Source organism: Labrus bergylta, chromosome 2 (assembly GCF_963930695.1).
Source record: "Labrus bergylta chromosome 2, fLabBer1.1, whole genome shotgun sequence".
Lineage (NCBI taxonomy): Eukaryota > Metazoa > Chordata > Actinopteri > Labriformes > Labridae > Labrus > Labrus bergylta.
The window spans coordinates 644,525-667,234 of record NC_089196.1 but is presented as its reverse complement, the minus strand read 5'-3'; the positions used below and the strand labels follow the sequence as shown (position 1 = coordinate 667,234).

The 22,710-nt window shown below is 42.8% G+C and overlaps 1 protein-coding gene across 1 annotated transcript; it reads left to right on the top strand.

Annotated features, from left to right (window-relative positions):
* The first annotated feature begins 1,272 nt into the window (after positions 1-1,272).
* Positions 1,273-21,871, top strand: LOC110002293 (NLR family CARD domain-containing protein 3-like). The gene is made up of 11 exons (XM_020657879.3): positions 1,273-1,341; positions 5,477-5,690; positions 6,764-6,856; positions 11,031-11,109; positions 11,508-11,736; positions 11,871-13,647; positions 13,755-13,928; positions 14,644-14,817; positions 17,479-17,652; positions 18,892-18,938; positions 19,041-21,871. Exons 2-11 carry the CDS (start codon positions 5,485-5,487, stop codon positions 19,604-19,606), a joined length of 3,519 nt encoding a protein of 1,172 aa, XP_020513535.1. The 5' UTR covers positions 1,273-1,341; positions 5,477-5,484; the 3' UTR covers positions 19,607-21,871.
* The last annotated feature ends 839 nt before the right edge of the window (positions 21,872-22,710 follow it).

Here is a 22,710-nt window from a genome sequence, read left to right as displayed (position 1 = left end):
CACTGTACACATCCAAACTTTCACCTGGCTTACGAGGTCTGGCATTGACATGCGTTTGGAAAAATGGCAGTGAGTATTTGGGACCAAACACATCTTTCAGTTTGTTTCTCACCAGATCATAGTCCGTTTGAATTAAAGGAGACAAGCTGTCCCAATACAGGAAAGCAGCATCAGCTAGACGTGTAGGTAAGACAGAGGCCAGTACTGTAGACAGATCCGTATCGGGTGAAGACATAGCCTGCACTGCTACTTCGAAGCGTCTGGACCAACTTGTGAAAGATTCAGTCCCATCTCCTTTAAAAACAGGTGGGAGATCTATTTTCAGGGAACTCGAGACAGTGTGTGGGGCTGTTGGAGCAGCGCTAGCCCTGCTATCATCCGCTAACATCAGTCCTTGCACAGGAGCAGGCTGCAGCTCATGCTCACTTTGAAATGAAATGGTTTGATTCTAATTGACCTGTTATGGCAGCGTCATAATGGTTAAAGTAACAAATGAAGGATAAAGGATTTAAAGAGGATGAAGAGAATGATGCAGGGTTTTTCCTGGCTCAGAATGGGCCTTTGGGGGGTGACTATACGCGTTGTACTAAACGTTCGACCCGCATATAACAGTATAGTCTGTTAGTCTGTATTACCTTATTTGACAGAAACCTGCATTTAGCGCTTGTGGGTGTCAGTGGAGTATCCGGAACCAAAAGAAACAAACAGTCAATCAGCTGGCTTTCCAGCGAGAACCACATGCGTAAACGGATGAGAGGGGAGATGACTGCTAGAAGTCAGAGACATAGATTCAGAGAGGATTTGATTTGCAATTTGAATCGTCTTTTTTTTCTTTTGGCGCTCGTGAATTTCCTTTGGCACTGGGTAAAACCTCTTTGGGGGGCGCCAAAGAATTCTCTATGCAGGAAAAACCCTGCCTGTGTTCTGTCTGAGAGCAGAGGGTTTCTTCTACCCTGTGTGCTGTCTGACAGGAGAGGGTTTCTTCTACTCTGTGTTCTGTCTGACGGAAGAGGGTTTCTTCTACCCTGTGTTCTGTCTGACAGGAGAGGGTTTCTTTTACCCTGTGTTCTGTCTGAGAGCAGAGGGTTTCTTCTATCCTGTGTTCTGTCTGACAGGAGAGGGTTTCTTCTACCCTGAGTTCTGTCTGAGAGCAGGACCGAGCTGCTATGTGTAGCTTTGTGCAGGCACCAACATTTCCGGACTCATTAGTCATCGTTTGTACACAAAGAGGGGTGTTAACAGTCTGCCTCTGTGGGTGGAACATCCTGCTCCCAGTTTCGTTTCAATTTCACAGAACTTGTGGTGCACTTTGTTTCTCTCCATGTGAAGCTGCAGATGAAGGTAAAGTGACGACTTTAAGATGTTTTCTTCTTTTGCTAAATGAGGTGGAGTTTTCTTATTAAACACAGTTAAATTTAGTACGGCAGCTGAACATGATCACTCTATGAATGTATGTTTGCATTATTACATTATGAAGGATTTTATGTTTTTGTGTCAAATTTATAACCAATAAAAGTTTATTTGTTTTTGGGGGGAGTAAAATTGGCTTTACAAAGTAAAATCAACATTTTTTGTACTTTCTGTTTGGACCTGGGAAGATTCGGATCAAGTCTCCAGTAAATTAGTTCATCCTGCAGCAGTGAGTCAGAGCTGACCTCATTGACTCTTTGTCATGATGCGGCCTCTTGGTGTAGATCTGATAGCTGACAGGACAAGTGGAGAGCTCACAATCAAACAAAAGGTGAAGGTTCAGTATTTAAAAAGAGTTGCTAAGTCAAATGAAACATTCAAGTAATTTAATCTGTGAAACTAATCTGAAAGTTTTTTAGAGCAGCAGAAAAGTTCAAAGATCTGCTGATTATCAGTTCATCCAGCACAGCCTTTAGATACTGAGGAAGCATCGTCTGCATGCCTCATTTCTTAGCTTAAGCCAAGCAGCAACCTCCAGTGTTGAAAAGTAAAGTTGAAACTGAAGTGTAAAGTCCTGCAGTTCCTCGAGTGTCCACTAGAGGCTGGCTGCAGAAGATAAGATAAGATAATACTTTACTTATTATTTTATTTATTAAATTTACATTGTTACAGCAGCAAAGAGCAAAGATTGCAGACAAAAAGTGAACACAGTACAATTTAAATAAGAAAAATAAAAATTAAGAATTTACAAAAAAATAGGTACTAAAAAATAGATTTGAAAAATAAAAAATAGATCAGCTATTTGACAAAAGTGTAGTCTGTAATATTCAGTGTAACACAGACATGCACACAGTGCACATAATGTGTAACATGTTATTGCACAAAGTGGATTGGTAAACATAATATAACATTAATATAACATTATTATTGCACAATGTCAGAGTGAATTGTCCAGTTGTGTGTGTGTTTTGTGATCTACTGGGAGCAGGCTTGGTTAAACAGTCTGACTGCAGCAGGAAGGAAGGACCTGCAGTATCTCTCCTTCTGACACTGCGGGTGGCGAAGCCTGTCACTGAAGGAGCTGCCCAGAGCTGTTACAGTTCCATGCAGGGGGTGGGAAACGTTCTCCATCAGGGATGATAGCTTTGCCATCATCCTTCTGTCTCCCACCACCTCAACAGGGTCCAGGGGGCAGCCCAGGACAGAGCTGGCCAGGACAGAGCTGGCCTTCTTCACCAGTTTGTTCAGTCTGTTCCTGTCTGCAGCCGTAGTGCTGCTGCTCCAGCAGACCACTCCGTACAGGATGGCTGATGCCACCACAGAGTCATAAAAAGTCCTCAGGAGTGCTCCCTGCACACCGAAGGACCTGGGTCTCCTCAGCAGATGAAGTCTGCTCTGGCCTTTCTTGTAGAGAGCTTGTGTGTTATCAGTCCAGTCCAGCTTATTGTTCAGGTGAACACCCAGGTACTTATAAGAGTCCACTATCTCAATGTCCTTTCCCTGGATGTTCACCGGTGTGGGAGAAGTGGGTCTACGCCTGCGGAAGTCCACCACCAGCTCTTTGGTTTTACCCGCGTTGATCTGGAGGCAGTTCCGTTGGCACCAGTCCACAAAGTCCAGGTTGAGTTCTCTGTACTCCCCCTCGTCCCCATCAGTGATGAGGCCGACAGTGGCAGAGTCATCAGAGAACTTCTGCAGGTGACAGTTAGGTGTCTTATGGGAGACACCTGCAGTGTACAGGATGAAAAGGAAGGGAGCCAAGACGGTCCCCTGTGGGCCCCCTGTGCTGCAGATGACCCGGTCAGACACACAGTCCCGTGTCCTCACAAACTGTGGCCGGTTGGTCAGATAGTCCAGGAGCCAGGATGTGTGGTGCAGGTCAACTCCTGTGTGTTCCAGCTTGTCCCTCAGAAGCATGGGCTGTATGGTGTTGAAAGCACTGGAGAAATCATAGAACATGATCCTCACAGTGCTCCCAGCCCTCTCCAGGTGTGAGAGAGATCTCTGCATGAGGTAGATGACAGCATCATCCACCCCAATGCCTGGCTGATAGGCGAACTGCAGTGGGTCCATTGATGAGCTCACCAGGGGGCGCAGATGGTGAAGGACCAACCTCTCCAAGGTCTTCATCAGGTGTGACGTCAGTGCCACTGGCCTGTAGTGGTTGAAGTCCTTGGGGCGGGAGAGCTTTGGCACCGGTACAGGTACCGGTACCGCAGGATGTCTTCCAGAGCTCTGGTACTCTCCCCAGTTTCAGGCTCAAGTTGAACATGTGCTCCATAACCCAACAGAGCTGGTCTGCACAGGATTTGAGGAGCCTGGAGCTGATGCTGTCCAGACCAGCTGCCTTTCTGACCTTCAGCTTCCTCAGTTCTCTGTTCACCTGGGCTGTTGTGAGTGACAGGCTGGAGCAGGGGGGCTGTGTGCTGGAAGGTGTGGGGGTGGGGGTGGGGGTGGGGATGGGGTTGACGATGGGGGGAGCAGAGAGTGATGTGCAGGGGGGTGAGGTGGGGGTTGTGCAGTCAGCAGCGGGGGTATACGGTGGTCGTTGCAGCAGAGTGGAATGGGTAGGGGGAGGGGTGGATGGCTGTTCAAATCTGTTGAAAAAAGTGTTCAGGCCATTCACCCATTCCTGATCCCTAACCAGTTCAGTTTTGGAGTCCTTGTGACCTGAAATACCATTGTAACTTTTGCTGCTTTGCTAAAGTGCTCATGATGGATAGGCCGGGTCTTTGTAACATAACAACACTTGTTATGAGTTGACCCTATACAAAATAAATTGAATTGAATTGAATTGAAAAATGGTTTTCAGGCCCTTCCAGACTCCGCTGACATTCTTCTGCTGCAGCTGTTCCTCCATCTTCCTCCTGTAGATGCGTTTCCCCTCCCTGATCTTCCTCCTCAGCTCTCTCTGCAGTCTTCATCTCCTCTCCTGACCTAAAAGCCCTCTTTTTGTCCTTAAGGAGGACCTTTATTTCAGGAGTAATCCACAGTTTGCTGTTGGCAAAACAACTTACAGTCCTGGTGGGTACGGTGTGATCCACACAGAAATTAATATAGTCTGTAATGCAGTGTGTGAGACTGTCAATGTTCTCCCCATGGTCATCACAGAACACTTTCCACGCAGTTGTCTCAAAACAGTCCTTAAGAGCCTCTTCCGTCTCTTAACAGTGCGGGTGACAGCTGGTTGTCTGTGTACCAGAGGTTTGTACACAGGCAGGAGGTACACCAGGTTGTGATCTGATCTTCCAATGGGAGGGAGAGGAGATGAGGTGTATGCCTCCTTGGTGTTGGCATAGAAAAGGTCCAGTATTTTATTGTCTCTGGTGTGGCAGGTGACATATTGTGTGAAGGTGGGCAGGGTAGAGGAAGGAGAGGCATGATTAAAGTTCCCAGTAATAAGGAAGAGGGCCTGTCGGTGCTGTGTCTGCAGCCTGTTTGTTAAAGAGTGCAGGACATCACACGCCGAGCTGGCATTAGCAGAGGGGGGAACATACGCAGCTATCGCGATAACATACGAGAATTCCCGTGGCAGATAGTAAGGTCTCATGCTAACAGCTAGCAGTTCAATGATAGTGATGTGCCCCAGATTAAATGGGTCCCTGGAACACTGTTTAGAGCTTAAAAGCAACCAGTAATCTTTAAAATCTTTTAAATACTTTGGTTTCTCTTCATATTCTGGTGTAAGATTGGACAAGTATTCTCAAGTGTTTCAGCTCTGGTTTGGTCCAATATTCTCAGGTGTTTCAGCTCTGGTTTGGTCCAATATTCTCAGGTATTTCAGCTCTGGTTTGGTCCAATATTCTCAGGTGTTTCAGCTCTGGTTTGGTCCAATATTTTCAGCTCTGGTTTGGTCCAATATTCTCAGATGTTTTAGCTCTGGTTTGGGTTAGGGTTAGGGTAACATTTCTTGTACTCAAAGGTTTGAATAATGCAAACTTCAGAACCTCTCTTTGGGGTTCTTCTGATTGTTCACCCTTTGTTATCAATAAAAACGAGAAGTAATGTAACTTTGTGATGTAAAGATTGTGGTGATGAATGTGTGGGTTCTCCTGTTTGTGTGAAGGCTCTGCTATGAGTCAGTGTGAGGACAGAGAGCAGGGAGCCCCTCCCTCTAAAAAAGCTCTGTCTGGGGAACCTGGGCCTGGACCTGGACCTGCACCGGCACCGGCACCGGCACCTGGACCTGGACCTGAGCCCAGCTGTGTATCCTTAAAGAGTGACCATTCAAAGGATACCTTCTTTTATTTTAAAGGACAACACCACTCTCCTGCAAAGAGGTAATGTTTAAAAAAATGTTTGAACCGAAATTCGATCTTAAGTTTATTTTAAACCTGTATGTTTATTCTCACTATGGTTCATCTTCCACATGAAAATGTAGAATGTGTTCAGGCGTCTGGAGCTCAGTACATGAAGTATTCTTGTTTCTTTTTGTAAATTTGTATTCCAAGTAGTCTTGATCAAGCACGTTTCAGCAGTCTTTGGCTTAGGCAGAAAAAACAGTCTGTAAGGACAGTAAGGGCAGGAGGAATAGAATCCACCGACATCTGGACTCCCATTAGTGTTAATCTGATGATGATTTATTTCTCTTTATATACAGATATCTGCATGGGACAGTTACCAACAATCTGTTCTACATGAAACATTTTTACTTCAACAATCTGCTTGACACTGTGTCATGAAAGCCAGTCAGCATTTAGATTTCCTGACTTCTTTGAATGCATCAGAAACAATGGATCTGACCTCCATTTACCAAACAAACATTAAAAGTAGTTTTCTCCTCTTGAGGACAGACCTGACAAAGCTTGACATTGTATCTACATCCTGATGTTATTTCCCTTAATGTGAGAGAATCACAAGAACACTTTCTGTTTTACTTTAGGGGAACTGTGCTGAAAAATGTCACTTCTGATCTGGAAACATGGTCACTAGCATCTTAAGTTAGCCATATGACTCTAAGAATAGCAGCGCATGAAAGAGGAAGTCTTGACTGGCAGTTGATCATGACTCACTCCTGGCGACCGCACAATGGCCAAAAGTCGCCCATTGTTCCCAGAAGCGTCTATCGCCAGGCAACAGTTGATTGGTTGATGAGAATGCTCTTTTCTGAAATATTGAATCTGACCTCTTTCCCTTTGTGTAAGACACACACACACACACACACACACACACACACACACACACACACACACACACACACACACCTCTTGCGGTGTAAAAGCACTTTGAGTAGTCGCAAGACTAGAAAAGCGCTATATAAGCTCAAGTCCATTTACCATTTACCATTTGTGCCTTCAGTGTGATATCAATCATGAATTTCTCCCCTGGTGGATTTCCTCTCTGTCTCTGACAGGATCAACAAAGGACCCTCCCCTGAACCAGGATCTGAGCCCAGCTGTATGTCCTTAAAAAGTGAACAGTCAAAGAATGTCTCTGCTGCAGAGAGGTGAGCTTTAATAATACTATATACTCATGTTTTTACATATTATTTGTAAAAAGTGAAACATTTTCAGCATCGTTCTTCTGCACATCAGACATACTGTACGCTGCGACTGAATGCTGATCCCTGTAAGTGGTCTTCTTCTCATGGATTCAGTTTACTTTTGGGGATTTGATCGATTTTATCCCTCCTACAACCCTAGGATTTGAGTCACATCTTTTGCACAACGACGCATAATAATAATAATACATTAGTTTTATATAGCGCTTTTCTGAAAACTCAAAGATGCTTTGACAAAAACAATAAAACAAAACAAAAAACGACGAGGACAGTACAACAAAGAAGTAATGTAGGGGGGGAGTTAGTCGTTGTAGGCAGTAATGAAGAGCTGAGTTTTGAGGGATTTCTTGAAGGAGGTGAGTGTGGGGGAGTCTCTGATGTTTTTTGGCAGTGAGTTTCAGAGGGTGGGAGCAGCAATGGAGAAAGCCCTTGTCCAGCAGGGGGGGGACAGGAGGTTTGCATCGGCAGACCTGAGAGTGCGGGTGGGAGTGTGTCGGTGGAGGAGCTCAGACAGGTAGGGGGGAGCCAGGATATGAAGGGCTTTGTAAGTGAGGATGAGGAGCTTGGAGTTGATACGCTGAGGGATGGGGAGCCAGTGGAGGTCATGAAGAACGGGGGTGATGTGGTCTCTGGTGCGGGGGTGTGTGAGGAGACGAGCAGCGGAGTTCTGGATGTATTGGAGTTTCCTGAGTGAATGTGATGGTGATCCGTAGAGAAGACTGTTGCAGTAGTCTAATCTGGAGGTGATGAATGTGTGGGTGAGGGTCTGTGTGTGTGTCTTTAATGTAAACAGTCATCTTCAGGTATTTCACTGTCAGGCATCAAATGTTTCCAAACCAACAGACTTGAATTTATCCTTCAGCGTTGGATCGCTGCAGTCTGATCAGCTCCGTTTAGAGTTCAACTTCTTCAACTAAGTAAAATCAGTTTAACGACTTTTGCACCCCAATTTTAAACAATACAATATCCTCTCTGCATTGGCTCTCCATTAAGTTGTACATACACTGTAAAATCCTAGTGCTCACTTTTAGAGCCCTACATGGCCTAACACCCCAGTATATCGCTGAGCTGCTCCTCCCATACAATCCCCATAGGCCCCTCAGGTCTTCTAGTGGAGCAGATAAGTGCTAGAATCTTTCAATGTGTGATGCAAGCGTGAAAATTGGCAAGAGTAGTCTCCATGGGTCACTTGACAAGAAAATTGTCTGAGACATTTGAAATTTCAAGATGGCAGCCATTTTTCAAGATGGCCGACACCTTAGTGGAGCAGTTAAGTGATATAATGGTTTATTTGGTGATACAAGCATGAAAATTGGCATGAGCAGTCTCTGTGGGTCACTTGACAATAAGCCACCCACAGCTACTTGACATTTCAAGATGGTGGCCATTTTTGAAGATGGCCAACACCTTCGTGAAGCAGTTAGGCTTAAGAAATCATTTAGTTGGTGATACAAGCATGAAAATTGCCATGAGCCATCTCAAAGGGTCATTTGACAAAAAACCGCCCACAGTCACTTGAAATTTATATTTTCAAGATGGCCGCCCCCTGGATGATTTGGTGTCATTTTATTTTATATGTTTTAGATTATGCTAAAGAACAACTTTTAACGCATCAAAATACAGATGTGTTGATTTGTTGATCATAGATCGATTAGACAAGAGTGAATATCTGCAGTACCAGGGCACACTGGTGATATATCACTGCTGTTAAACTCAGGGTGGGGCTCAATGTCAGCTAATTGAAAGTTAGTATCCCAAATGCTGTCTAATTTACCCCAAAACTGTTTGATAGCCGCACCTGAATTGACAGGTTGTGCCAGCGTGGGAGAGCTGAGCCAAGGTTAATGGAGTTTTAGTTAATCGGATGGTGTACAGATCGCACGGGATATAAATGGCATTGGATGAACGATCGGACTAAGTGTAAGGTTAAGGCATGAACTTAGTTGTATCCCATACATCACAGTGCTTGGTAAAAGGTGGTATAAGGATAAACCCTTGGCCTCTGCCTATGAATTTGCTGCAGACATGGCAGAAGCCATCAAAACAGTTGAGAAAACTAACTGGGACAGATGTTTCATTTGTCAGCAGGACACCAAGGAAAAACTCATTCAGCCGAGTTTATTTAACAGAGAGCACAATCGTACTGGTTATGATATCATTGCAAGAAATGTTTCATTATTTCACAAGATCAATGCTGTTCCAAGTCCAACCCGACTAGATGAAGGTGATGGCATAGAAAGCACATTGACAAGAAACAGAGCAAAATATCATTCAAGCTGTAAACTTAGGTTCAACAACACACAGCTGGAAAGGGCCCAAAAGAGAGCAGCTACTGCTGCTGAAGACACCGAAGATACCAAAGATATCCATGTCAAGAGGCCAAGAAAATCCCAGCCCTCGAAAGCTTTGTGCTTTATCTGTGAAGATGAGAGTGCAACGTCCCCCTTAAGAGAAGCAATGACAATGAAACTTAATGAAAGGGTTAATGAATGTGCCAGGAATCTAGGCGACATGAAGCTCCTTGCAAAGCTTATTGCTGGTGATGTTGTTGCACAGGAATTTAAATACTATTCTGCCTGTCTCGTTGGACTGTACAACAGAGAGCGAGACCATCTCAATGCCCTCAAGCATGAACAGAGCCTCAAAAGCGGCATCCAGCAAAAAATAGAAACCAGCGTATCTTCTGCGGAGGGCACCGGACTGCCGGAACTCAGGCGCAGCGGGGATGCAGCGCAGCAGACCCAGTGGAAGCACACACATTAAATAAAATTAAACCATATCACCTCCGCTGCCGGAACGGAGCGGAGAAGGACCGGGCACGCATCTGGTGGAAGTTGGCCGTAAATTGAGGGATTTTGAACTGTAAAACATTTTTGTGCTTTTAGAAAAAGCTCCTAAGTGTGCTAATTTATCTATGAAGGAAGAAACTGGAAAAACTGGAATCCAACCACGTGTCCATGCAATGCCACTGGTTTTTATTTAGAGATGGACATGACTCAGTTACTCTAGTTTGTTGAATATCCTCAGGTGTTTCAGCTCTGGGTTGGCTCAGTGTTCTCTGGTGTGGTAACTCTTGATTGGTCGACCATGTTGTGCTTTTGTATTACTGGTTTGTTGAATATCAGTAGGTGTTGCAGCTTTTGTTTGGTCTAATATTCTCTGGTTTTGTTTAAGATTCCCTGGAGTGGTTGTAGTTTGGTCCAATATTCTCAGGTCATTCAGCTCTGGTTTGGTCCAATTTTCTCAGGTGTTTCAGCTCTGGTTTGGTCCAATATTCTCAGGTGTTTCAGCTCTGGTTTGGTCCAATATTCTCAGGTGTTTCAGCTCTGGTTTGGTCCAATATTCTCAGGTGTTTTAGCTTTGGTTTGGTCCAATATTCTCTGGTGTTTTAGCTCTGGTTTGGTCCAATATTCTCTGGTGTGTTAGCTCTGGTTTGGTCCAATATTCTTTGGTGTGTTAGCTCTAGTTTGGATAGTTATCACTGGAGATTTTGTCCTGGTTTTGTCAAATTATTGACGTCGGTGGAGCACTGGTCTATTCAAGTATTCTCAGGTGCTGTTTGTCCATTAATCTTTCTTGCTGTTGGAGCAGTATTCTATGTATTGCTCCTCCTTTATTGAATATTCTCTGATATTATTATTTTTTTTTTTATCCCTAGGTAGCTACAATATGCTTTTGTGTTGCAGCTTGTTTCTGGTAAAACATGTATTCATGTTGAAGCTTTGGTTTGGTCTAATTTTTTTGTGGTGTGTGGCCTCTAGGTTCATCCAGTCTTGTTGGTGTTGTAGCACTGCTTTGTTAAATATTCTCCCCTGTCGTAGCTTTGGTTTGGTCCAATGCTCTCTGGTTTTAAAAGCTCTGCCATGTTGTAATTCCAGCTTGGCTAAAACGTCTTTACTGCTTTAGCTCTAGTAGCCATGTGGTTCAATGTTCTCTGGTGTTTTTGCTCTGGTTTGCTCCATTATTCATCGTTGTTATGCTTTAGTTTGGTATGATGTTTACTTATGTATAGATATTCTCTGGTTTGCCTTTCTGTCAAGATATATATATATATATATATATATATATATATATATATATATATATATATATAGGTCATTATTTTATGATTTGTCCACAGAGTCATCCTGCAGAGTTTAGAGATTCCCATTGGTCAGTCCATCCAGAAGCATATACCGGACCTGGACTCCATATTTAAGGTCTGTACTACATGTACACCACTGCTAAAACATGAGGGGCGGCAGTAGCTCAGTCTCTCCATTAGTGCATGTCCATAGGATGTTTCTGCATGTGTGTGTATTCCAGCCTGTGTGTGTTAATGACTTACAGAGTGTAAAAACTGAAATTTCCCCTTGCAGGGATCAATGAAGTAAATCTTAATCTTAATCTTAATGAGGAGCAGGATCTGAAAGACAGAGACAAGGCTAAGTACAAAATAAAACAGGAACAGACAAAAATACTAAATAAATGAGTAAAAAACAAAACTTTACGGATCCTGTCACATTTTAGACCAGTGGATTGTCAGTATATGTCCATCCTGGATTTGACGTCCATGATTTTAGTGCTATGAAGTAAATGCTATAATATTTCATTCCAGTTACTGGGGGAGAAAATGGTCTGTTTTACGAAGAAAGAGCTGGAGAAGATGCACAAGGGTCTGATTTCAGATTACCAAGAAAGCTACGAGAGTCAAAAAGAGGAAGCAGAGGTATTGGACAGTGGGGAAGAAAAGCAGAGGAGTATCATAAGAGAGGCATTTCTGCAGATGGCAGTTGGCTTCCTGAGAGGAATGAAACAGGAGGAGCTGGCTAACTGTCTGCAGAGCAGTAAGAGGATTTATATGAAGATTTAACACAAACTAAATGGGCCATCATCAATATCAGTGAATAACAATTATATTGATATAAGGATCATTGGTTGAAAGTACTGTTTATTTTTGTTGTCTTACCTGTTTATTCAGGACCTCCTGCTTCAGTGTGTCAGCGTAAACTCAAATCTAACCTGAAGGAGAAGTCCCAGTGTGTGTTTGAGGGGATCACCAAAGCAGGAAATCCAACCCTTCTGAACCAGATCTACACAGAGCTTTACATCACAGAGGGAGGGACTGGAGAAGTCAATGATGAACACGAGGTCAGACAGATTGAAACAGCATCCAGGAAACCACACAGACCAGAAACAAGCATCAGACAAGAAGACATCTTTAAAGCCTCACCTGGAAGAGATGAACCAATCAGAAGAGTGATGACAAAGGGAGTTGCTGGCATCGGGAAAACAGTCTTAACACAGAAGTTCACTCTGGACTGGGCTGAAGACAAAGCCAACCAGGACATACAGTTCACATTTCCATTCACTTTCAGAGAGCTGAATGTGCTGAAAGAGAAAAAGTTCAGCTTGGTAGAACTTGTTCATCACTTCTTTCCTGAAACCAAAGAAACAGGAATCTGCAGGTTTGAAGAGTTCCAGGTTGTGTTCATCTTTGACGGTCTGGATGAGTGTCGACTTCCTCTGGACTTTAAAAACAACGAGATCCTGACTAATGTCACAGAGTCCACCTCAGTGGATGTGCTGCTGACTAACCTCATCAGGGGGAAACTGCTTCCCTCTGCTCGCCTCTGGATAACCACACGACCTGCAGCAGCCAATCAGATCCCTTCAGGATTTGTTGACATGGTGACAGAGGTAAGAGGGTTCACTGACCCACAGAAGGACGAGTACTTCAGGAAGAGATTCAAAAATAAGGAGCAGGCCAGCAGAATCATCTCCCACATCAAGACATCCAGAAGCCTCCACATCATGTGCCACATCCCAGTCTTCTGCTGGATCACTGCTACAGTTCTGGAGGATGTGCTGAAGACCACCAAGAAAGGAGAGCTGCCCAAGACCCTGACTGAGATGTACATCTACTTCCTGGTGGTCCAATCCAAACAGAGAAACACTGAATATGATGAAGAAGATGAGAATGATCGAGAAATGGGATGGAGTGAGATGATTGAGTCTCTGGGAAAACTAGCTTTTGAGCAGCTGCAGAAAGGAAACCTGATCTTTTATGACTCAGACCTGACAGAGTGTGGCATCAATATCATAGCAGCCTCAGTGTACTCAGGAGTGTTCACACAGATCTTCAAAGAGGAGAGAGGACTGTACCAGGACAAGGTGTTCTGCTTCATCCATCTGAGTGTTCAGGAGTTTCTGGCTGCTCTTCATGTTCATCTGACCTTCATCAACTCTGGAGTCAATCTGCTGTCAGAAGAACCATCAACCTCCCATGAATCCTCAGTGACTCAGTTCTACCAGAATGCTGTGGATAAAGCCTGCCAGAGTCCAAATGGACACCTGGACTTGTTCCTGCGCTTCCTCCTGGGACTTTCACTGCCGATCAATCAGGTTCTCCTAGAAGGTCGGCTGACATTGACACACACAAACCGGCAAAACAATCAGGATATTGTCCAGTACATTAAGGAGAAAATTGAAGAGACCCTTCATCCAGAAAGAAGCATCAATCTGTTCCACTGTCTGAATGAGCTTAAGGACCATTCCCTGGTGGAGCAGATCCAACAGTTCCTCGGTTCAGGAAGACTCTCCAAAGAGAAACTGTCTCCTGCTCAGTGGTCAGCTCTGGTCTTCATCTTACTGTCATTAGAAAAATATCTGGATAAATTTGATCTGAGGAAATATTCTGCTTCAGAGGATGCTCTTCTGAGGCTGCTGCCAGTGGTCAAAGCCTCCAATAAAGCTCTGTAAGATGTAAAATATTGGCATTTACTTAAAATATTTGGAAAATTCTACCATATTTTGAGCAGAACAAAAGGTATACCTACTATTTAACCTCATTTAATCTTTCCAGACTAAGGGGCTGTAACCTCTCAGAAAGAAGCTCCAAAGCTCTGTCCTCAATCCTTAGCTCCAAGTCTTCTAGTCTGAAAGAGCTGGACCTGAGTAACAACGACCTGCAGGATTCAGGTGTTAATCTGCTATCTGTTGCATTGGAGAGTCCAAACTGTACACTGGAAACACTGAGGTAAGACCTGTTTCTAGTTTCACCAACCTTCATCAGGTAAGGATTTTATTTCATTGATATCTTGGTCACAGTTGCAGCAGATAAGTTGTCCTATACCTCCCACTTTTTGGCCTTCAAGTCCTCAAACTATTTCAGAAGGATTTTGAATGTTCCTGGATGTGAAATTACGTTGGGTTAACATAGCTGTAATACCTCCACAGGGAGGTGTCTAGAAGGGAACACAACAAATCCCTTAAAGATGACTGTTTCCTTTGTGCAGGGGTATCAATTTGACCTCAAACTCTCCTCTTAGCTAACAATGAAAAAGTTCACCCAACTTTAAATCTCAATTCCTCTTCTTACAACCTTGAAGAAATTGTTTTGGCTGCTTTATACCCAATCACTGTCTCAAGGTTACCAGATATATCTATAGATACAAGCTTGAACGTACAATTAAAACATATGCATTGACTTTCAGCACCACATTAGTCCTACACATTCCCATGTCTTGTCTGACAAGCTTTTACTTCTATCACCTAGTCTTTTCTAATTTATAAGTGTCAGCCCAAAGTTATCCAACATAGTACCAATTCAACAGACCTAATGGTGCTTACTCTCGGTCTCCCCTCATTATTTGGTTGCAAAGAAAACACTCATTGTGCAATTGGACTATTGATAATGTCCTATATTCCTAGCTCTGAATGAACTGTGTGTTTTGTTTTTTCTTTGTATCTAGACTGAATGATTGTGACCTCTCAGGGAGAAGCTGTGAAGCTCTGTCCTCAGTCCTCAGTTCCCAGTCCTCGAGTCTGAGAGAGCTGGACCTGAGAAATAACAACCTGCAGGATTCAGGAGTGAAGTTTCTGTCTGCTGGACTCAAAAGTCCACATTGTACTCTAGAAACTTTAAGGTAAGATGTTTGTTTTAAAGGGGTATATAATGCTTTTTCTGTTTTTTAACTTGAGCTTTATTCCATAGTTGCTTTGTTCATTTAAATCATATCAAAATACATACATATATGGGTCATTCAGCAGGTGGAAAAACACCTAAGATAAGACACTGATAATCTTTTATCTGGTCAGTCCATAAATGTATCACATATCACACAGGTATCTCACAAACTTCAATTCGGCCAATACTTAATACTTATCCCATATGTTTAAGCATATGTATCCTCATATTCTTTACGTCCTCAGTCCAGCACCTATTACATGTACAAAGTACATTCCCAGTGCACATCTAATGGAGTTATGCATTTGTGATCTTAATCTATCTTGGCAAATTGGTACTGCTTCCCATTTATCTTTGAAAACATTTGTCTTTAGTTGGAGTCGGGCTGTTATGCTGTCCATCATATGAGGACTTTTTAACCTTTCCCTCCATTGTTGTACAGTAGGTGGCTTTACATTTCTCCACAACACTGTAATACATTTTTTTGCGATCAACAGCAACACTTCGAGTAGATTTCTGTTTTTTGAGTTATGTCTTCTGGAGTGTTGGTTCTAATGACAAGTCAAGCCCCAGAATGTTCTTGATCTCTGCTTGAATATCTCTCTAGTATTTATTCAATTTGGGAGGGGTTTTAAATATTCATTCTGGTTTTCCATTTAAACTCCCTCCAGGTAAGACTGCTTGTTATCCCATAAAGGCATGTCTTTTCCCACATTTCATCAGTAATAATAGTATTCATTTCTAATTCCGATTTCTGTTTCGTTTGTATAGTGTCTCCTGTGTCCTTATCCTGAAACCATCTGTAGAGATGGGAAATCTGATTGTTTTTCAACACTCCTTCCATTGTCAACATAAAGATTCTTTCTAAACTTGATGGTAACTTATACATACCTGCTCCCAGTCTATATGCGTCTTTAGATAGTGTCTTAACTGGAGAAATCGAGGTGTTCCCAGGCTAGACGGGATATATAATCCCTCCAGCGCATTCTGGGTCTGCCCGGGGTCTCCTCCCAGTTGGTCGTGCCTAGAAAACCTTGAAAGGGAGGCGTCCAGGGGGCGTCCTTAACAGATGCCCAGACCACCTCAACTGGATCCTTTTGATGCGGAGGAGCAGCAGCTCTACTCCGAGCTCCCCCCCGAATGTCTAAGCTCTTCACCCTATCTCTAAGGCTGAGCCCAGCCACCTTCCGGAGAAAGCTAATTTCGGCCTCTTGTATCTGCGATCTCATTCTTTCGGTCATTACCCATAGCTCATGACCAAAGGTGAGGGTTGGAACCTAGATCCTTCAGAGTTAGACGGGTCTTTCCCTTCCTTATGAATGATGGAGATTATGGCATCTACCCAAGATCTAGGGGGGTCACCTTCAGACAAAGCATAGTTAAAAACCTCTGCCAGATTCGGGGAGAGTTCTTCTCTATAATGTTTATAAACTTCCCTCGGTATCCCATCAGTCCCCGGTGATTTATTATTTTTCAGTTTCTTAATAACTTCTTTTATTTCATGCTCTTGTATAGATACTGTCATACTAGAGAGGGTGAGGGAGAGGGTGTTTAAATTCAGTTTAGAGAAAAAAATTCTTATCTTCCTTGTCTGTAGTTTCAGGGGAGTCATATAGTGCTTCCTAAAAAGAAGCAAATGCTTCAGCTATTTCTCTGGCTTTTGAAGCTAACTGTCCTGAAGTTGGATGGAAGACTTCAGAAACCACCTGAGAGGCTTCTTCTTTTCTTAGTTGAAAAGCTAAGAGGTGACTGGCTCTATTACCTTGTTTGTAATACTTTTGGTTTGTAAATCTAAGCGCCCCCTCAGCTTTATTTGTCAGAATCTCCTCTAGCTCGTATCGCTTTTTTCTCTGTTCCTTTAGGAGTCTTTTATTGGTGCTATTATTTTTGTGCTTTTGTTCCAGTGTTTTTATTTTACTTTCTAGGACTAGTTGTGTCTTTAGTCTATTTCTTTTTTCTCTACTCGATATTTCAATCATTCTTCCCCTTATCACTGCTTTAGCGCCATCCCAGAGAATGGATGGTGTAACCTCGCCATTATCATTCTTCTCAAAATTCTTCTTGGGTCGATGTTACACTCTACTATATTATAAACATATTGTTTGGGAACACAAAACATGTCAATGCTCCCCTCGGAGCCAAAGTAACTGCATTCCCAATATGGTAAAAGGGGCGTGACATTTCCGAGAACCGTGCTGAGCAACTGACCAATTACGACAGAGTCGACCGGCCGACCAATCAGATCAGACTTGGCACACGACGGGACCTGGAACGTGGGCACTACAGAGTGTTGCCGACAGAGCCAGAGTTGAGACGGTGCATGGAGCGGCAGTACATGAAAACAGACACTTTTTCTTTTCACTTTAGCGATTGTGAACATACTTTAATAGGCACATAAATTAAATATATGAACCCCAAAAAGGGCATATTATGATCTCTTTAAATGGCTTGCAATATACCCCTACAATCTAAACTCTAATTAGTTTAAAAATGACTTTAAAAAGGGACATTCTTAAACAGAATTTTCAGATTTTCAAACTGAATATTATCTTTCCATTGTCGTTGGTATTACCCAGACCTCACAGGTGATCTAAATGTGTCTTTTTTTGCTTTGTGTCAGGCTCTCAGGCTGTATGATCACAGAGGAAGGCTGTTCTTCCCTGGCCTCAGCTCTGAGCTCCAACCCCTCCCACCTGAGAGAGCTGGACCTGAGCTACAACCATCTGGGAGACTCAACAGTCAAGCTGCTTTCTGCTGGACTGAAGGATCCACAATGGGGTCTAGACACACTGAGGTAAGAAGAGGCCATCTGTGGCCCAAGACAACCAGTCTGATAGAGGAGTAGGAACTGGAAACATTGTATTGGTCCTGCTGTCAGCCTGCTGCAGAGGAGCCTGAAACACCAAGTTGAAACGTTGTTGATGGTCGAATTCGGGACAGTGATGCAGCCGTCCAAGATATACTTAATTTTATTTTTGTAGATGGTGGACAGCACCAGCAATAAATGGTATGAATAACTCTGATCTCTGAACTGAGCATCACAACGTTGAGGTCTTGTCGGTTAATCTCCTGGCAAGATGAAGCCTTTCTGTTTGGACCACCCATTTACTCCTGATGCCTGCATGGGTTCTCCTCCCACAGACCAAAGAGGTACCCTGGGTTAACTGGTTAATGATGATCTTATTATGGACCCACCTTTATGTGAAAATTAACACCAGACTTTCCTTATTTTCATGCTGGATAGGAATCGTAAATTTTATGTTGATGGCACAGTTGAAACACAGATTAGCAAATGAACTAGTTTAAAACTGTTAAGGTTCCAGTTCAAATCAAAACCCCAAAGCAGAGACCGAACACAGAATAAACAATGTAACAAAAAAACCTGTTTAATAAAAAGAACAGGCAGTGCAGGCAGGCAGCTGGCTGGCCAGAAAAATAATCCACAAAGTGAAGTAGGAAACTCAGGCGAAAAAGAGAGGCACACCGGAGTACCTAAGCACAAGGGGAAAAAAAGGTAAGAACAAAAACACATCCAAAGCACAAAGATATACTGTGAAAAATAAGCTGCTCAGTATTAACTGAGAGACACTACCGAACGGAATTATCTGGCAGAGAAGTGGAGTGAAGACCAGGCTTTTATGGAGAATATGATTAACTGAGTGGAGCCAGGTGTGCCTTGTCTGCTGCTGAGTGGCGAAGCCAGCCACACCCCCTGCCACTCACCTGCAAGAGAAAGAAAACAGAAAGGGGAGGGGGAGAAGGAGAGAGAGAACAAATACAGAAAAAACCCTACACCAAAACCAAACAGAATCATCACAAAAAGGCTCTCAGGATAAGCCTTTAGCCCGGCATGAATACCAGCTTGTTCACTGCATTTCTTTATATATTTGCCTGGATGCTTGTAGTTAGCATTGATGTGCCTTCTTGCTCTAGGCCTAATGGCAAGTTTCCATGTGTTAAATCAACTTGAGTCTCACGCTCTCTGTACTTTTATAGCTTTTCCCCCAAATCTTTGACCATTTACTACTTTCAGGGTGGAGCCTAATGGAGTCAAATGGTTGAGGCCAGGTCTGAAGAAGTGTAAGTGTTTTACTTTCATTAATGAAAACAAAACTGCACAAATGTAGCCATCTTCCAAATGTGACATAGCTTATTTAAATCATGTCTTGTTCTCTCCTTCAGATTCCTGTGATCTCATGGTCGACACAAACACCGTAAACAGAAGGATCCAACTGTCTGACAATAAAAGGAAGTTTACATTTGTGGAGAAGAATCAGTCTTACCCTGATCATCCAGACAGGTTTGATGAGTGGCCTCAGCTGCTGTGTAGAGATGGTCTGACTAGTCGCTGTTACTGGGAGGTGGAGTGGAGAGGTCATGTTGATATAACGGTGAGTTACAGAGGAATCAGGAGGAGGGGTGGAAGTGTTGACTGTGTGTTTGGAAGGAACCATCAGTCCTGGAGACTGAGTATCTCTGACGGTGCTTACACTGTCTATCACAATGACACAGTGACCTCCATCTCCCCCTCATCCTCCTCTGTCTGTAACAGAGTAGCAGTGTATGTGGACTGTCCTGCTGGCTCTCTGTCCTTCTACAGAGTCTCCTCTGACACATTGATCCACCTCCACACCTTCAACACCACCTTCACTGAACCTCTTTATCCTGGGTTTGGGTTTGGCTTCTGGTTTAGGTCTAGTTCGTCAGTGTCGCTCTGTTCCCTGCAGGAGAAACATTCTCAATGCTGAACAATTGAATCTGAGCAGGATAAAGTTACATAAATGTTGAAGGATCAGCTCAACAGATGAGTCCAAAGTAATATCCACCTTATGACATCACACATTGACCTTTGTTACTGTTCCTTTGAGCTGTTTGACATCAGTTTGTGATCCCTAACCACTTCCTGTTTCTGTGCTTAAGTTAATGACCTAACCTACGATCCTCTGTGAGTTCCTTATTTTCCAAAATATTCAAACTGAAAAGATTCTTCATAACATAAAAAACATTTTCTACTTCCAGTCGTGTACAGGTCACATATGACACTAATATGTGTCTCGAGTCTGTCTACAAACCCCCCAATGATGTGAAAAGTCCATCCTCTCAGTCTTTAGCCTGCTCCACTTTTCAGAAAATGTGTGCTCAAACAGGCCGTTTGGAGATTTTCCCTTCATGACATCACAAAGGGCAGTAACCCCTACACCAGGTGGGTGACACTCCCACAGCTATGTGTTTGTTCTGCCCTCTGAGTCTGCCTTCTCACTGTAAAAAATAGGACATGGAGCGAGAAAGACCAAGACACCCAAGCCCTTCCAGAGGGGGACGTGGTCAAACACAGCTCATTTAAAGGTACAGACAAAGAAACAGCCTGTTCTGAGCAGGGCTGAAATAGAGGGGGTTACGGTACTCTTCCTTGGCTTTGGCACACTTCGGAGAGGTGTGCCAAAGCCTGAAGATTATAATCCCTTGTTAATACTTTGTAAAGCATCTATAAATATTTTTTAGATAGATAATTTATATTTTATCAATGATTAATAATTGGTTTATAAACCATCTACAATCATTATCTGGATGGTTATTATAAAATTGGAACTGATGTTTATAATACTCTGTAAATGGTTAATAAATAATGTGTAAAGCATCTATTAACATTATTTGGATGGTTATTATAAAGTTTGAATTGATGTTTATAAAACTAACAATTGCTTTACACATGGTTTAGAAACCATTCATAAACAAAATGTGAATGACTATTATAATGCTGCAACTAGTGCTTGTAATATTTATATTTAATGAAATATTAGGTGGTTTATAAAACATCAAGTAAAACACATTTATAAACAGAAAGTCATGGGACTTAACACAACAATCCAATTCTTGCAACAGCAAAGTTGACAAACAGCATATGAGGCCAGAGAGACACAAACAATCAATAAATTGACAAAGTCAGACACATGGTTGCTGCTGCTACTTCAATGTTTCAATGCTTCGACCCCTACAATTGTTGCTATTTTTGATTTATATCTGTTTGTATTGCTTCTGTAGCCCTTCTTACAATTTAGTAATGGTCTAAACAGTTACAGAATTTGATCTTATATGTTGTCATCAATGTGAATGTAGACCAATATCAAAAGAAACTAGATTGTTAAGAGCCAGAGAATTTGAATACCAATAAAGAGAATTTCCACACTAGAATGAAAGTTTGAATCTTTTTATTAAATACTCAAAATATGGTTCATACATAAATAGATAAACAGGTATGACAGATGTGAAAAATAACAAACTAAAATAATGAAGTGTGCACAAAAGGAAAACCCTTTTTGTCCCTTGAGTTTAGTTTTCAACCGTTGGGGCCCTTATGAATTTGTGTCAGTGTTTGTCATACCACACAATGAGCAAGGAAGGGTAGCCGTAACAAATGCTGTCGTGTTGTCCAAAGTGAATCATGCGCTGAGTACTTGTGCGCTTCCGGACTGGGCCTTTGCGGAGATCTCAAAGATCATTAGGGACTTTATTTGGGGAAACAAAGCAGCGAGTATAGCTCACAAAACAATAATAGGGGCTAAAGATCAGGGAGGGTTAGCTTTGATTGATTTACTGACAAAAAAAGTAGCACTAAGAGCCAAATTGATAGGCAAATTTAAGGAACGTAGGTTGGAAAAACCACTTCAAACAACATCTGTGCAGTTTTGGACTCCGCAACGAGGACAACCTGCACCAGATCAATAACCCGGACGCATTTAAACACTTGCCACGGTTTTTCCAGGAAGTACTCAATGCGTGGTATCAGGTTTCAGCCTGGACTGTACCGGAGTGCGGAACGAGAGGGTCATTGCTTCCTCTCAAGCCCGTATTTTAAAAATGGGGAGAGGGCAATCAAGTGCGAGGCAATGGAGAAAGCGGGATAAATTAGAATAGGGGATTTAGTGAACGGTGGTGGGGAGTTTGATGTACAAATGGTGTTGGGGGGATTAAAAAATAAGGGGTATGTGTGCAGAAAGGATGTGATTGAGAGAGTGTTTGAAAATGTAAAATTGTCTTTGTCGAGCGAATGGGAAAAACTAATCAAGGAGAAGGAGGGAGCGATGCAGGACGATGCGGTGGGGATCTCCCTGTGCCTAGGGGAGAAGAAACACAACATTACTGATGTCACCACAAAAATTTGGTATAGATGCGCAAACCCACATCTGAAGTTAAATGGACAGACACATACCCAGACATAACAAGCAACATGATATGGAAAAACATTAACATACCGCACACACCGCATGCAACATTTGACTTAGATTTCAAACTGAGGCACAGGAGGATCTTCACCTGCATCGTCCTGCATCAAATCCACAAGGAGAGGTATGAAAGAAAGTGTTGTGTATGTGAAAGTATGGATGAGGATTTGATGCACTTATGTGTTACATGTGGGGAATTGGGCGTGTTTTGGGGAAAAATAAGGGAAATGTTGGGGAAATGTAGCGAGAATGAGTGTTGGAATGAAAGAGGGTGGGAGTTGTCGGTGCTGTTGGGGGTGGGAACGAAACAAAAAAACCACAATGTTATGAATATGATTTTAGCCTTTGCACGCAAAGCGGTTTTTAACAGGAGGAATTTTGCATTGTATGAAAACAAGAGAATGAATGTGTGGAGAATGTTTTCGAATGAATGGAGAGCACACCTAAAATTGTTGCACGTTGCGAATGAGAGTGAGTTTGTGAGAATGTTTGTGGAAGGGGCGATTGTGTGTGGGGTAAATGAAGAGGGAATTGTGTGGGATGTATAATTTATTTTGTTTTTTGTTAAGGCTTTTCTTTGGTCATGGGGAAAAATGGGTGGTTTGATTTGAGGGCTTTTGGTTTGCAGG